Here is a 14,249-nt window from a genome sequence, read left to right on the forward strand (position 1 = left end):
GAAATTAGAGGAAAACGTGTGGGATAATGGTGCCAGCTGAACAGACACAGGCAGTGGCTGTGCTGTGTTTTTTCCAGCATCAACTCACACTGAAGTGTTTCAGCAGTGGAGCGTTTAGCCTACATGTTGTTAACATGTTAATTTCTCATTTTGTGTGCTTCAACTATGGATAACAGCACTCTGTGAGGCCGTTCCGCTCTGCTCTGTGCGGGCTACATATCCTACATGGAGCATTTCAGAATAAGAGTGTTTAGCCCGGCTGATATTGCTGAGTTATTCAGATTTTGCTTATTTGTTCAGTTGTCCTTGATTTTTGTGGTGCCTGAGCTACTGTCTCTACCTTATCAGTCTAACTGTCGTCTCCCTAACAAGGACAGTTACATGTGAGAAGTAATAACTAGAGCTGGAAGGTCAGTGAACACTTGTAAGGTCAGCTAAAGACTCTAACATAGACCTGTCTTACCTTTTCTTGTTACATCAATTAAGCCCCCTAAGAAATATTCTATAACAGTTTGTTGATAGTGGTGTTCACTTGCAAATTTGTGCACGACTGCTAGCAAGCTAATGTGAGACTCAGCCTCAGTATAGCCGGCTTTGTGCAACAATAGCTGTAAACAGCTAAATTTGTTTTCAGATGTACAAGTTGTGCATCTCAACAGAACCGAACACACGATAAATGTGTGAATTTGCTAGCCATGATAACTTATTGTACCATATTTTCTAGAAAGTTATACTCAACATTGGGGGCTTGGAGAAATTTAAACAAACTAAATGTGGTGCAGTGCAGTGCACAGGAGGCTAGTGCCATTCCCTATGGATGAAAAAGATGTTTTGCTCAATGTCAAATAACAGCTGGCAGAGCTCCTTTCCTTTCAATGATTATGCGAATGGATGTCCACGAGGACAGAGAAGTGCTCCCTGGTTTTTCAGTACTTGTGTGTCACATGTACCCATGAACATGTAAAACTGTGAGCGAATGGAGCATTCCCAGTTAGGTAGGGGTAATGTACTCTATACAAGTGAATGGGTAAAACCGGTATGTTAAATGTTCTCTTACTAAGATATTATACATGGCTTAGACACAGTCACACCTCTATAATATACACTATATGATGTAATCTAATACAAAACCTCAGCAATAAATTGTAGCTTTTTGAAGCTTATTATATATAGTTTTGTTGACAATATGACACATGTGACGTTTTTTTTAGAAACAACTCAATCATCTCTCAATTTAATACAATCCAGTACAGCACCATGAATAAATACGTCTCTGAGACTGTCTCAACCTTCTTCGCTTCACAAAGATGGGATGTATTTCAGGTCTGTTGTTTTGGATGGCATTGCATGTACATGTTACGGTGTCTCCCCCATGTACAGTTTCTGGTCATAAACGCTTAGTCATATGTAAAGTCTGTAACATAGTCCAGTGGCAAATCTTCCAAGTTAAGCTCTTCAAAGTCATAGTTCAGTATTTCAGCTTGAGTACTGTACATACATGCTGTATAATTTTTGATTCCTTTAAAGTGTTTTATGAATAACTGTTCATAAAATTATGAAAAACTGTGGTCCTGTCTCCCAGCATTTTTCAGTCATCAAACTTAAATGCAGAGCAAGTTGCTTATGCAACACTAAAGCAGCATTATGTTTCAGCCACTGTAACTCAGTTGTCAAAGTCCACGTCTGGATTCAAATTCTATCTTTGTCTGCAGTAACAGAGATGAATTTTCATTAGACTGCTTTTTCTGCCCTTTCCCAAGAAAAATAATTTAAGTTAGAGCAACCGCTGGATGGCCAGAATTAAAACAGGAAGTATATGAAAAGGGGATTCTCTGTTCTAAAAGGTTCCCTTGTGTAGAAATTGGTGTGTGTGTGTGTGTTTATGCGTGTGTGGCTACAGTGAGGGGTCTTTGTTGTCAGCATTTTTCTCAGATCATGGCCTCAATTATGTTCTTCTTCTCTTTGTCTGACTGCAGACTTGGCAGATAAAATCGTTTTTTGTTTTAGAAAACACCACAGACTGTGTTGTTTGATGACATGAGAATCTCAGCACTGTTACAATCACATAGTGTGAAGGCACTTTGAATGAGTCATTGACCTTGTCATCAAGCTTTATCCAAGCTGTTCAACACTGATTTTGCCAGTTCAACATTTTAAGTGACTGGGTTTGTTTCTTTTGGCAACTGTGTACCATGAGCATTTGTACATAGACACACACACACAAACACAAACCACTGCAGAGGATTTGTGTCTACTTATCAGGGGCTCCAGTTTAGCCTCATCATTGTCAGGCCAGTGAAATGCAAAAAGTGTCATTAAGCCATTCTCAGCTGGCACACACTACTCATCATGACATTTAAGTCACCACACAGTGCTCTGCCTGCCCCTGGCAATGACAGGCTGCATATTTTGCTTATTCCCATCAGTATATTGTATGTGTATGGATAAATTGATATGCATGTGTTGTGTAGATCTGTAGGTGTTGCCACTGATCTTTGCTGATCACCACACTGAAAATATGCTTATATATAAGCTCAGCCAAGCAAATGAGCCCATTCAACACTAGAGATATCCGAAGTCCACGTCCACTTTCAGCTACATTTTGTGATGAAAGATCGTAACCTGTCTGAAAGAGCTGCAATGATTAATTGATTAAATGTGAATATTTTTGAGTTTCTTTATTCCTCTATGACAGTAAAATAAATATCTTTGGGTTTTGGACAAAACAAGACATTTGAGGACGTCATCTTTGACTTTGGGAAACATTGATTGACATTTCTCACCATGTTCTGACATTTTATAGACCAAATAACTAATCGATTAATCAAGAAAATAATCGACAGATTAATCCACAATGAAAATAAATCGTTAGTTACGCCCCCACTGTCTGATGACCTTCCACAGAAATGTTCCTAAAATGCCCCGTTACCAAACACATGTTGGCTAAACACCCACTTAGTTATTTTTTTAATGATGTGTACAGAAAAGATTAGCTTTGGTGAGTTGTCATAACAACTGCTTATCCATGGTCTTATGTTAAGTGTTAAGTTATTTCTCCAGTAAGTAATCTTTTAAAAGCATTCCTTAAAGGCAGGGCGGTTGACCCACTACCTTTTCCCCACTTTTTGTATGTCTTTAGACAAATGTTGAAAAATTCATACAGGTCCAAGACCATGGAACAGTACACAGGAGTTAGCATTTATCAGTAAATACCTGTTCTTCTTGTTTCCTTTTTTTCTCTTTTTTCCCTTTGTTTACTCATTGCTGTTAGTAACTCCCTGCATGAGACAAGAAGTGAATTGTATTTTGTACTGACCAGCAGCACCACCAGAACACTGTGTATGTGACTGAACTGCATCAGCCACATGCACGACTGCTTCTGTGATAAACTGGCATATGATAGTCAACAGGACTTGCTGTAATCGTTGCTCATCACAGTGAAAAGCCCTGCCAGCTCAGGAGGTTAAGTCTCAGCTATACACACACACACATGCTGTATATGGTCCAAAACCAAACTTTAACGTTTGATGGAGAGATTGGTGCAACTGTGCCCCCTTTGGATTTGTATTTTATTTCATCTTGTTGAAGTATTAATAACCAAGTACAAGCTACATTTGAAATGAATAAACTCTGCGCCCCTGTAGTAGTGTTGTAGTACTCGAGACCGGTCTTGGACCGCGTTTGTACCCGGTCTTGTCTTGGTCTCGGACATGGAGGACTTTTTTACAGGATATAGGATTTTATTTCAAGACCATAACTTTGGGAATATCAATAAATTGCTTTTGCATTGTCTGATTTATTTGTTAACATCCAAATTTTGATTGGATGTAAAACGTACTGCTTCATATGCAACCAATAACCCTAATTAAAAGGTGTTGTTACCATTAACAACAGTCACCCCTCCCCACGATGGTAAGCATGGAAAAGGAGTATTGAATAAAGATGCTTATGTTGATTTCAGCTCTTAGTGTTTGTATGTGGGTGTTTTAATGGGAATGTGGATCTTTCAGATCAATTTGAGAAGTACCTATAATCTCCTTCCACATTTTTTTGTGTCATGTAATGTGGGGAACTGGTCTTGACTCGGTCTCGCCCTCCCTCGGTGTTTGTCTCGACTTGGTCTAAAAGTCTTGGTCTTGTCTCGGTCTCGATAAACTCTGGTCTTGGTCTTGGCTTGGTCTCGGTTTGGGTGGTCTTACTGAGCAGGTGTGTTCAGACACATCTTGGTTTACTCTCAAATGGAACTTACTGGACTCCCACTTTTCTTTTCCCTCGCACAGCACTCTGTTATTTCCACTGAACCTGGAGCGTCTTGCTATTGACTTTGAACAAGCTGTTTAAGGGGTAATTCCATGGAGTCACTATCTTCCGCCACAATTTCCTTGTTGCCATCAAGACAGGACCAGTCAATGTCACCTCAGTGATTCTAGTTGTATTCTCTGCAGGTCTAAAATCTGGGATTGAAAGTCCTGTAATAAATGCTGCCTATTTTAAACATGTAGACTCAACTGCATGGAAAATTTGGTGGCTACAGCTTGTAGTAGTGTTGTGTTGTATTGCATTATATTTAGGGTTTCTTGCTGTCTTTCGTAGTGGAGGTGGGCTACCGCACCTGAAATTAACCCACGTCCACTAACATTTTAGAAAATTAACACATTAATGACATAAAATATCAGTTTTCAGGGAAAGAGAGAAACGCTTGCCAACAATAACTGCCACATATAGTGTGGCTCATGTTTTGGCCCTCATCAAGAGGCATCAGGATCTGGGTGGCTTATCACCACTGCTAAACAGTTTCCTGGTGGAAACAAAACGTACCATACTTCTGACTAGGATCAACAAAAAACAAACATCGAAGGGCTGTTGTGTTGTATTACATCAAATTGGTACAGGTGTTTATATTTTTCTTTTCACATTTACATTTACTATGGTCAATTATTGTTTGACAGAACAGACTGAAAGTTGAAAAAGAAGAGGTGAGTGACTTTTTCTTTGCAACAAACAAAACCGTTGGTCGTGGCAGTAAGACATCATGAATATGTAGATCCTAGCTCTGATCGTGCAGTCTCATATTGCCCAGAAGAGCTATTGTCAATCTCTCTCTGCTGATAATTCAAGGGAGCAGGATAAAGTTGTTTGTTGAAAATAATGCACCACTCAAATCTCTTCCCTTTTCCCATTCTGACTGTGACGATGCAGGACAGTGAACTGCACCCTTTAGACAAATCCATACAAATTATTACTATAGAGAATGGATACAGGCAATGAATATTTATTAGAAACAAAAACAAAAACCTTATTGTTGAAAATTTGAAAGAGGAAATGTAACATGTCTCTTGTTACAACCTGCAGTCCAGCTTTACAAGGAAACAAGGGTTTCAGACATACTCAGGCCTTAGTAGAACCCTGCAATCAGGCTTTGCAAGTAGGCTTAAAGTACCATAGAGTGTATGATTTTTGGCTATATAGCGACAAAAACTTTTGTTTCCCTGGTTACATTTTATTTTATGGGATTGTTGCAAATATGTTATAATATTTAGGTTGATATGATAATATTAAGTTACCTTATAGTCTCTTTGGGTCAGTGTTTTGCTCAAGTAATATTATATATAAAAGTACAAACAAACAAACTAGTTGTACAAACTACAAACAAATTAGTTTGTTAGATGTATTCCTGAAATATGCATAGAGTCAGTGGTGGACGAAGTATTCAGATAATAGTAAAAGCAATACCATACTATAAAAACAATATTCCATTATAGGCGATGGCGATTGCGAGCGCGGGGGGGGTTACACACAGTAGCTCCGCTTTAATCTTGAGAACCTGCAGAGCTGCAGTCTCTATTCATTCAACTTACACTGTAAATTTCCTGCTAAACTGAGGCTTTTTGAAGATCTCTCTCTCTCTCTCTCTCTCTCTCTCTCTCTCCTCTCTCTCTCTCTCTCTCTCTCTCTCTCTCTCTCTCTCTCTCTCTCTCTCTCTCTCTACACTACATGCATGTCGCGGTTCCTCGCGGGTCTATTTCAAGTAGCCTATAGTAGGCTATTTAAAAACGATTAAATATTCTTTGTTTGGTTCATTTATGGTGATAAATTATCCAAAAGTCCTGCCAGGTGCGGACGACTCGGCACAACACCGTGAAGCTGGGGCTTGGGCCCAATCCCAATGCTAAGCCCTAAGCCCTGAACCCTCACAGACTTTACTGATGTCACTTGGAAAGTGATTGAGTTTAAGAGGGCTCAAAATGCTGTAAACGGGAACGGGACAGCACTTTGCCACTTTATCACGTTACCTTGACGACGCTGAAACACGTTGCACACTTTTTATTTGATGTTTTTGCCTTATTTTTAAGTCCTGCAGGCTCTTGCCCTACAGAGTGGAGGAGAGGTAGCCTAAATGTCAATATATATTTGTAATTAATCAATACACTGTGTTGGTCAAATAGCATCATTAAGCAAAAACTAAAATAAACCCTAGTTGAATAAACTATGTGTGTAATAAGGTGATTGCATTCCTTTGACTTCATGTGTTCTATGCAGCATCTTAAATTAAGAAAACTTTCAACAATTTTAACATCTGCGTTGGTTGTTTATCATTTTTCTTCTTCTCTGATAACACGGATTTGCCGTGATATTTCTCTCGCTTCCGGGCTTCACTTCATACCGCTATGAACTGTGAGCAATTTCCTCAGCCTGCAGAAATGCGCACAGAGGGTTACAATTTTGGATTTATTCACGCACTTTAAAAACATTTATTGGAAGTTTTATTCCTTTTACATGTTTATTTACAGCATTAAATGTTGAAATGTATATTGCAAGAGGCTGTATATTAACTTATTCGGAGAAAACTGGTAGTTCTATGTAAAATCAGATGTTCAGCACCCCCATATCGCCAAAATGGCATGATCCTTGTTTCGCTGCAAAGCTTTGACTATGAGATTGACAGTTGAATCCGGCTCCGCCCATCGAAGCATCGAATCTTCGACTATTGGGGGTCAGCTCTACTCCATTATAAATAAAGTCCTACAATTAATTAATTTGATGTAAGTAAAAGTACACAAGCAACAAAGTGTATTGAAGGATAAAAGTAAAAGTACTCATTATGTAGCATGGCCTCTGTCAGTGTTATGTACTATTGGATCATTATTATTGATTCATTAACAGTGTATAAAGTGCATTCCATACTGTTAAGTAGTTTAATCTACTGCAGTGCATTCAATTCTGCAAAGTAACCAGTAACTATAGATGTCAGATAAAAGTAGTATAGTACAACATTTTTGACTAAAAGGTAGTGGAGTAGTGTAGAAGTATAAAGTATCATAGAATGGAAATGTTCAAGTAAAATACAAATATCTATATATGTTACTTAAAAATGTACAGTAATTGAGAAAATTTACCTTTTACCACTGTGTATAATATAGTAATATTGTAAATTCTGACTTCTTTAGAACTTTATTTGGAGAGCCAAATATTCAGTATGTGGACTCTGCACTTAAGGCTGATTAAAAGAAACACTTGTAGTTCAGGTGGACAGTGGACAGAATTGTAACATTGTTTCAGGTCTCACAGATGACACTGACTTCTTCACTGTTGGGTGGGTGGATGATTGCTCAGCTAGCCAATGGAGTTAGCTGCTGTCAAACATTTTATTTCATGGATGGCAGAGTTTTGGCACTTAACCTACTTGACGTTCACTTGGCCCTTCTCTGCCCTTTAAATGGCTTCACACAGTGTGCTGAAATTTATAGATTATGCTGTTAGTATTTCTCCCCTATTAATTTGCATATTAATGAATACTGTAGCAGTACCAAACTGCTTAATGAGCACTCATTATCACAGTACATTTGTTTGTTAGTTGTTTAAGGCACTTGGGGGGAAAAATGTCAGCATCCTCTGTTCTTTTCACTTGTTATGCTTAAAAATGGTTTCAGGGCATCTGGGAATCATAGAATTGCCACACACTTTCACCATTATAGAGACCAGGGTTCACTCCCCTGCAGCCATGCCTCCAGCTCGCTGCTGTAATGAACCCATTTGGCAGCGCAGGCGGAAACTGGCAAAGGACCATGTTCTGGTCACTGCTGCTGGTCTTCTCTGGTGCTCTCTGAGCTGTAATACTGTTTTTATGGTAATACAGAGTGTAATTCTATTCTTGAGGTAGCTGTTTAAAAGGACAGCGAAAGATATTTCATTAATACAGAGGAGATTTAGTTAACAAAGAAGGCATTCAGGCTAATCACTGTTTTCCTGGTTTTAATGAAACAGTAATATCCAACCCGACACTGTTCTTTCTGTCTCTCTTGTGTCATCTTACAATGACTACTTGTCCAAATTCCATTATTTAAATTAAGAAACTCTCTGAATGGCTGCGCTACAATTTTCTCCCTCTTCATCTGATATCCAGTGACTTCCTTTCTTGTAGTCTCGGGAGCCTCTGGCGCTGTGTGACCTGAAAGCAGAAGTATCCCCTAGGATCTCAGCCGAGGACTTAATCGACCTTTGTGAGCTGTCATTGGCCGGGCCCACCAAAAGAACCAAAGCTGGCAAGCCCAAAATCATCGCTGTTGACATCCGCACCGTAGAGGAGTATCCTTACCATTTCTGTGTTGCTATGAAATGTACATGTCAATTGCTCACCTGTCTCAGCAGTTATTTCTGTAATGCTGGCATTTTTGATATATACATATATTTCTACTTTTTTCTCTGCTGAGGCACATCCGGAAATGGTGCACACAGATTGGAGCTTGTTTGCACAATCTTGGACTGCGTCCAACAAAGCATCAAACTTTCTGCTAACATTTGTGTTCACAAAACTGAGATATGCAGTATTGTCAGTTACAGATGAGGTTATTTCCAGTAGAATTAACATCAGCAAACCTACTCCAGCTCGAAGCTTTCTGTTTCCTTAAGCTTTATAAATCTTACATTTTATGCTTCAATCAAACAGGTAGTGGATATGTGAAAGAAATTAACTTTTTGAATTGTTTCCCATGAAAGGAGAATTACGTCTGTGAAGGTTCTCATTGATCCAGATATAGTTATCCAAGGAAGGTTAAAATCAATAGCAACTGGATTTGGCTGAAGATACTTTCATCCCTCATTCAAGAGACTTCTTCAGTTCTGACTGACTGGTAGGGAAACTCAGCAATAGCTGTGATTTATGCATCCCTGAATTTGTGCAGGTTGTTTTTATATGATGTCTGCACCTGTTTGGCACAAATATGTCATGGCTTTGCCATATCTATGCAGGTCTGATGTGTGAAACATTGTTCTCTTTAGTTGGTGGTCAGTCATGCTTGCATAAGGTTAAAGGATCCTGACGCACACAAACAACATTTTATATTTTATAATTGTTCATAACGGCCACACAGAAAAGCCTACGGAAAAGCTGGCTGTCATATGGACGCAATATGATTTACATTTGGGGATATTGGTACACACAAAAAATTACAGAAATAGTTGTGTAAGGAATGAATAAAGAGAACTAGTGAAGGTTCCTTTCTCACTTTCGCACAGCTGACCTATCACAGCGTGAAGTGGGTGTGAATGTCAAATTGTTGGCCTTGGAACAAAACAGAAATTGTCGGACACAGTCCCCTGAATTCCGACGTTGGATGTCGGGGGAGGGGGTTTCCCAAGCTATTGACCACAAGCACCTCTGAAGAAGTATACCGGCACCTTTAGATTTTGTTTGGTTTAAAAACACAAATGCACAATTTGAGGTTAATCAAATTGCAATTTTGTTGTGCTTGCGCACATATCCAGGTACACAGACACTGACTACAACTCAGTGTGCACACAACCACTTTGACAGTGATGTTCTACCCTGCAACTGGCTGAAATACAGACAGATCCCTCTGCTTTGAGATTTCTCTCTGATGAGCATGTCTCTGTTCAGTCTCACAGGTGAACCAACCTGGTTCCTGTAAGGTCAGAGTCCAAGTCCTTAAGTGTATGCCAGGTCTCTGTAAAAGCTGTGATTTATGCATCCCTGAATTTATGCAGGTGGTTTTTATATGATGTCTGCACCTGTTTGGCACAAATATGTCATGCCTGTGCCATATCAATGCCGGTTTTATATGTGATTCTGTGTTCTCTTTTAATTGCACATAAAGACAAATGTTTTCATTCACTCATGAAATGTTTGCACAAGGTTAAAGGGTCCTGACACACACAGAAACAAAATGCTTACACAGTTGCACATGTTTCTGCAAGAAGTCTTTCTCTTTATCCCACAGTGTATCTAATCTCTTGATTACCTCTTGACCTGGTGCCAGTGCTTTGCAGAGTTTTAAAAAAGGAACCACAGGCACGGAGGGTGCCTGGTTCCCATACAAGGAAAATAGGGGCAGATTTAGGGTGGGTGTTATACTTAAGTTATGTTCTGCCAGTTCAGTGCCAGTCATTTAGGCCCTTCTTATCCACCCAGGCTACCCCATCATATCCTGCAGTCTGAGAAACTGGAACGTAAAGCAGTGGAGATTAGCCTGTGATCCTGTGCAAAATGCATTCTTCTGGCCTTTTGGCTATACCATAGTTTCCTCTTTCATGAGATAACTGAGTGTGAATGCTGCAAGCATTCGCATCCTATGTTGTTGCTAACCTTTATTATTGGGTGTCAATGCTGCATGCATTCGCATCCTATGTTGTTGCTAACCTTTATTATTGCTGGAGGCATTCACTCTATTGTTATCCAAATCTTTATTTTTATTGTGTGTCAATGCTGCATGCATTCGCATCCTATGTTGTTGTTAACCTTTATTATTGCTGGAGGCATTCACTCTATTGTTATCCAAATCTTTATTATTATTGGGTGTGAATGCTGCAAGCATTGGCATCCTATGTTGTTGCTAACCTTTATTATTATTATTTTTAGTGTGAATGCTGAAGGCATTGTTATCCAAAGCTTTATTATTATTCTTCCGTACGTTTTTTGGCTTCGATAACTTCAGCATACTTTGTGCTACAAAAACCATTCCACTATCATAATGTTCAGCTCTTTAAGGACATTATGGGAAATATTCAACTATTTTTGTAGCTTTTATACTTTAAGCTATTAAGCTTTTTAAGCAATTTTTACATTTACATTTACATTTTTAATACAATGTAAGTCAATGGAGAATCGTGTTTCAGCTGCTTCAGCTTTCAAAGCCTACTACTTCTGCATACTTTCAGCTATTTCTCTAATTTCAACTTTAAAATGTTCAGAAATCTTTAAGCTATTAAGGTTGTATTCAACTTTTTCATATCTTTTATACTTTTTTCACTACAGCTGTTTTAGTCTGGCAAAGAATTCAGGCTTTTTCTGAGTTTATAATGGAAGCGGATGAGACGGAATGTTCAGAGCTAGAGCACGTGATGTCATCGCTTGAGGGCAGCCAGCTGGAGAACTCATCATAAAAAATAATTTTTAAATCGCTGGCCTGACCACAATTTTAACTCTTCAGGCATGAAATTATACTAGAAATGTAGGTATTTTTGTTGTGGTTCCTCACGTGTTTAGTAAATCCCTCGGACTTATAGATTTGTCCCTGTGTCCTTTCAAAGGACAAGAATGACAGAAAATCCTCCATAGGCTTCAATAGTAAATTCTCCTCAACATTTCTTGACCAGAGCGGAACGTACCAGTTTTTCAACTCGCCAAAGTGGTCCCTTTTTTCAACTTTATCCACACAAAAAATAGATCACATCGTTCGCAAATGCCTTCTGCAGCTGACGGTCAGGTCATTTCGTCGATACGACCTATAGTTTTGTCTCTAGGCGGGTTTGTTTGAGGCAAAGTCTGAGAGAGATTTTGCCATCTGTCTATATAGGATAGCTGGTTGCCCAGGTGATGTTAATAAGCAGAGAGAGACCAAAGGGAGACACACACGCACACACATTCTCTCTCTCTCTCACACACACACACACATACTTGGTCCTGTGTTCTGATTGGTGGACAGACGTTAAGCTATTTCCTCAATGAAGTTAAGTGTACTGCATCCAGAGTACTGCATCTGCTACTACAACCACTACTACTGCACTAATTACTACTACCTGGTACTACAGCTAACACACGCAGAGGGACACAAACAGACACACACACACACACACACACCCACACACACTGTTCTCTTCATTGGAAACGGTTGGGTCTCTGTAACTCACGGTGTCACAGTCTTATAGTCCACCTCTCTCTCTGTCTTACAGTTCCTCTCACAGTCTTATACTCCACCTGTCTCTCTGTCTCACAGTCCGTCTGACAGTCTTATAGTCCACCTCTCTCTCTGTCTCACAGTCTTATAGTCCACCTTTCTCTCTGTCTCACAGTCTGTCTCACAGTCTTATTGTCCACCTGTTTCTCTGTCTCACAGTCAATCTCTGTCTCACAGTCTTATAGTCTACCTGTCTCTCTGTCTCACAGTCCGTCTCACAGTCTCACAGTCTTATAGTCCACCTCTCTCTCTGTCTTACAGTCCGTCTCACAGTCTTTTAGTCCACCTTTCTCTCTGTCTCACAGTTCCTCTCACAGTCTTATACTCCACCTGTCTCTCTGTCTCACAGTCCGTCTGACATTCTTATAGTCCACCTCTCTCTCTGTCTCACAGTCTTATAGTCCACCTTTCTCTCTGTCTCACAGTCTGTCTCACAGTCTTATTGTCCACCTGTTTCTCTGTCTCACAGTCAATCTCTGTCTCACAGTCTTATAGTCTACCTGTCTCTCTGTCTCACAGTCCGTCTCACAGTCTCACAGTCTTATAGTCCACCTCTCTCTCTGTCTTACAGTCCGTCTCACAGTCTTTTAGTCCACCTTTCTCTCTGTCTCACAGTTCCTCTCACAGTCTTATACTCCACCTGTCTCTCTGTCTCACAGTCCGTCTGACATTCTTATAGTCCACCTCTCTCTCTGTCTCACAGTCTTATAGTCCACCTTTCTCTCTGTCTCACAGTCTGTCTCACAGTCTTATTGTCCACCTGTTTCTCTGTCTCACAGTCAATCTCTGTCTCACAGTCTTATAGTCTACCTGTCTCTCTGTCTCACAGTCCGTCTCACAGTCTCACAGTCTTATAGTCCACCTCTCTCTCTGTCTTACAGTCCGTCTCACAGTCTTTTAGTCCACCTTTCTCTCTGTCTCACAGTTCCTCTCACAGTCTTATACTCCACCTGTCTCTCTGTCTCACAGTCCGTCTGACATTCTTATAGTCCACCTCTCTCTCTGTCTCACAGTCTTATAGTCCACCTTTCTCTCTGTCTCACAGTCTGTCTCACAGTCTTATTGTCCACCTGTTTCTCTGTCTCACAGTCAATCTCTGTCTCACAGTCTTATAGTCTACCTGTCTCTCTGTCTCACAGTCCGTCTCACAGTCTCACAGTCTTATAGTCCACCTCTCTCTCTGTCTCACAGTCCGTCTCACAGTCTTATTGTCCACCTGTGTCTCTGTCTCACAGTCCGTCTCACAATCTTATAGTCCACGTCTCTCTCTGTCTCACAATCCATCTCCCAGTCTTATAGTCCACCTTTCTCTGTCTCACAGTCAGTCTCACAGTCTCACAGTCCGTCTTATAGTCGACCTGTCTCGCTGTCTCATAGTTCCTCTCACAGTCTTATAGTCCACGTCTCTCTCTGTCTCACAATCCATCTCCCAGTCTTATAGTCCACCTTTCTCTGTCTCACAGTCAGTCTCACAGTCTCACAGTCCGTCTTATAGTCGACCTGTCTCGCTGTCTCATAGTTCCTCTCACAGTCTTATAGTCCACGTCTCTCTCTGTCTCACAATCCATCTCCCAGTCTTATAGTCCACCTTTCTCTGTCTCACAGTCAGTCTCACAGTCTCACAGTCCGTCTTATAGTCGACCTGTCTCGCTGTCTCATAGTTCCTCTCACAGTCTTATAGTCCACGTCTCTCTCTGTCTCACAATCCATCTCCCAGTCTTATAGTCCACCTTTCTCTGTCTCACAGTCAGTCTCACAGTCTCACAGTCCGTCTTATAGTCGACCTGTCTCGCTGTCTCATAGTTCCTCTCACAGTCTTATAGTCCACGTCTCTCTCTGTCTCACAATCCATCTCCCAGTCTTATAGTCCACCTTTCTCTGTCTCACAGTCAGTCTCACAGTCTCACAGTCCGTCTTATAGTCGACCTGTCTCGCTGTCTCATAGTTCCTCTCACAGTCTTATAGTCCACGTCTCTCTCTGTCTCACAATCCATCTCCCAGTCTTATAGTCCACCTTTCTCTGTCTCACAGTCAGTCTCACAGTCTCACAGTCCG

At 40.4% G+C, this 14,249-nt stretch overlaps 1 protein-coding gene across 2 annotated transcripts in view; it reads left to right on the plus strand.

Moving 5' to 3' along the window:
- The window catches only part of tbck (TBC1 domain containing kinase), a 50,993-nt gene that overhangs the window by 28,989 nt on the left and 7,755 nt on the right, over nucleotides 1-14,249 (plus strand). For both annotated transcript variants that reach the window (XM_046046608.1, XM_046046607.1), the window contains exon 24: nucleotides 8,423-8,586. In XM_046046608.1, coding sequence (XP_045902564.1) covers nucleotides 8,423-8,586 — 164 coding nt within the window. The remainder of the gene's footprint in view (nucleotides 1-8,422; nucleotides 8,587-14,249) is intronic.

This window comes from Micropterus dolomieu, linkage group LG04, assembly GCF_021292245.1.
Source record: "Micropterus dolomieu isolate WLL.071019.BEF.003 ecotype Adirondacks linkage group LG04, ASM2129224v1, whole genome shotgun sequence".
Taxonomy (NCBI): Eukaryota; Metazoa; Chordata; class Actinopteri; order Centrarchiformes; family Centrarchidae; genus Micropterus; species Micropterus dolomieu.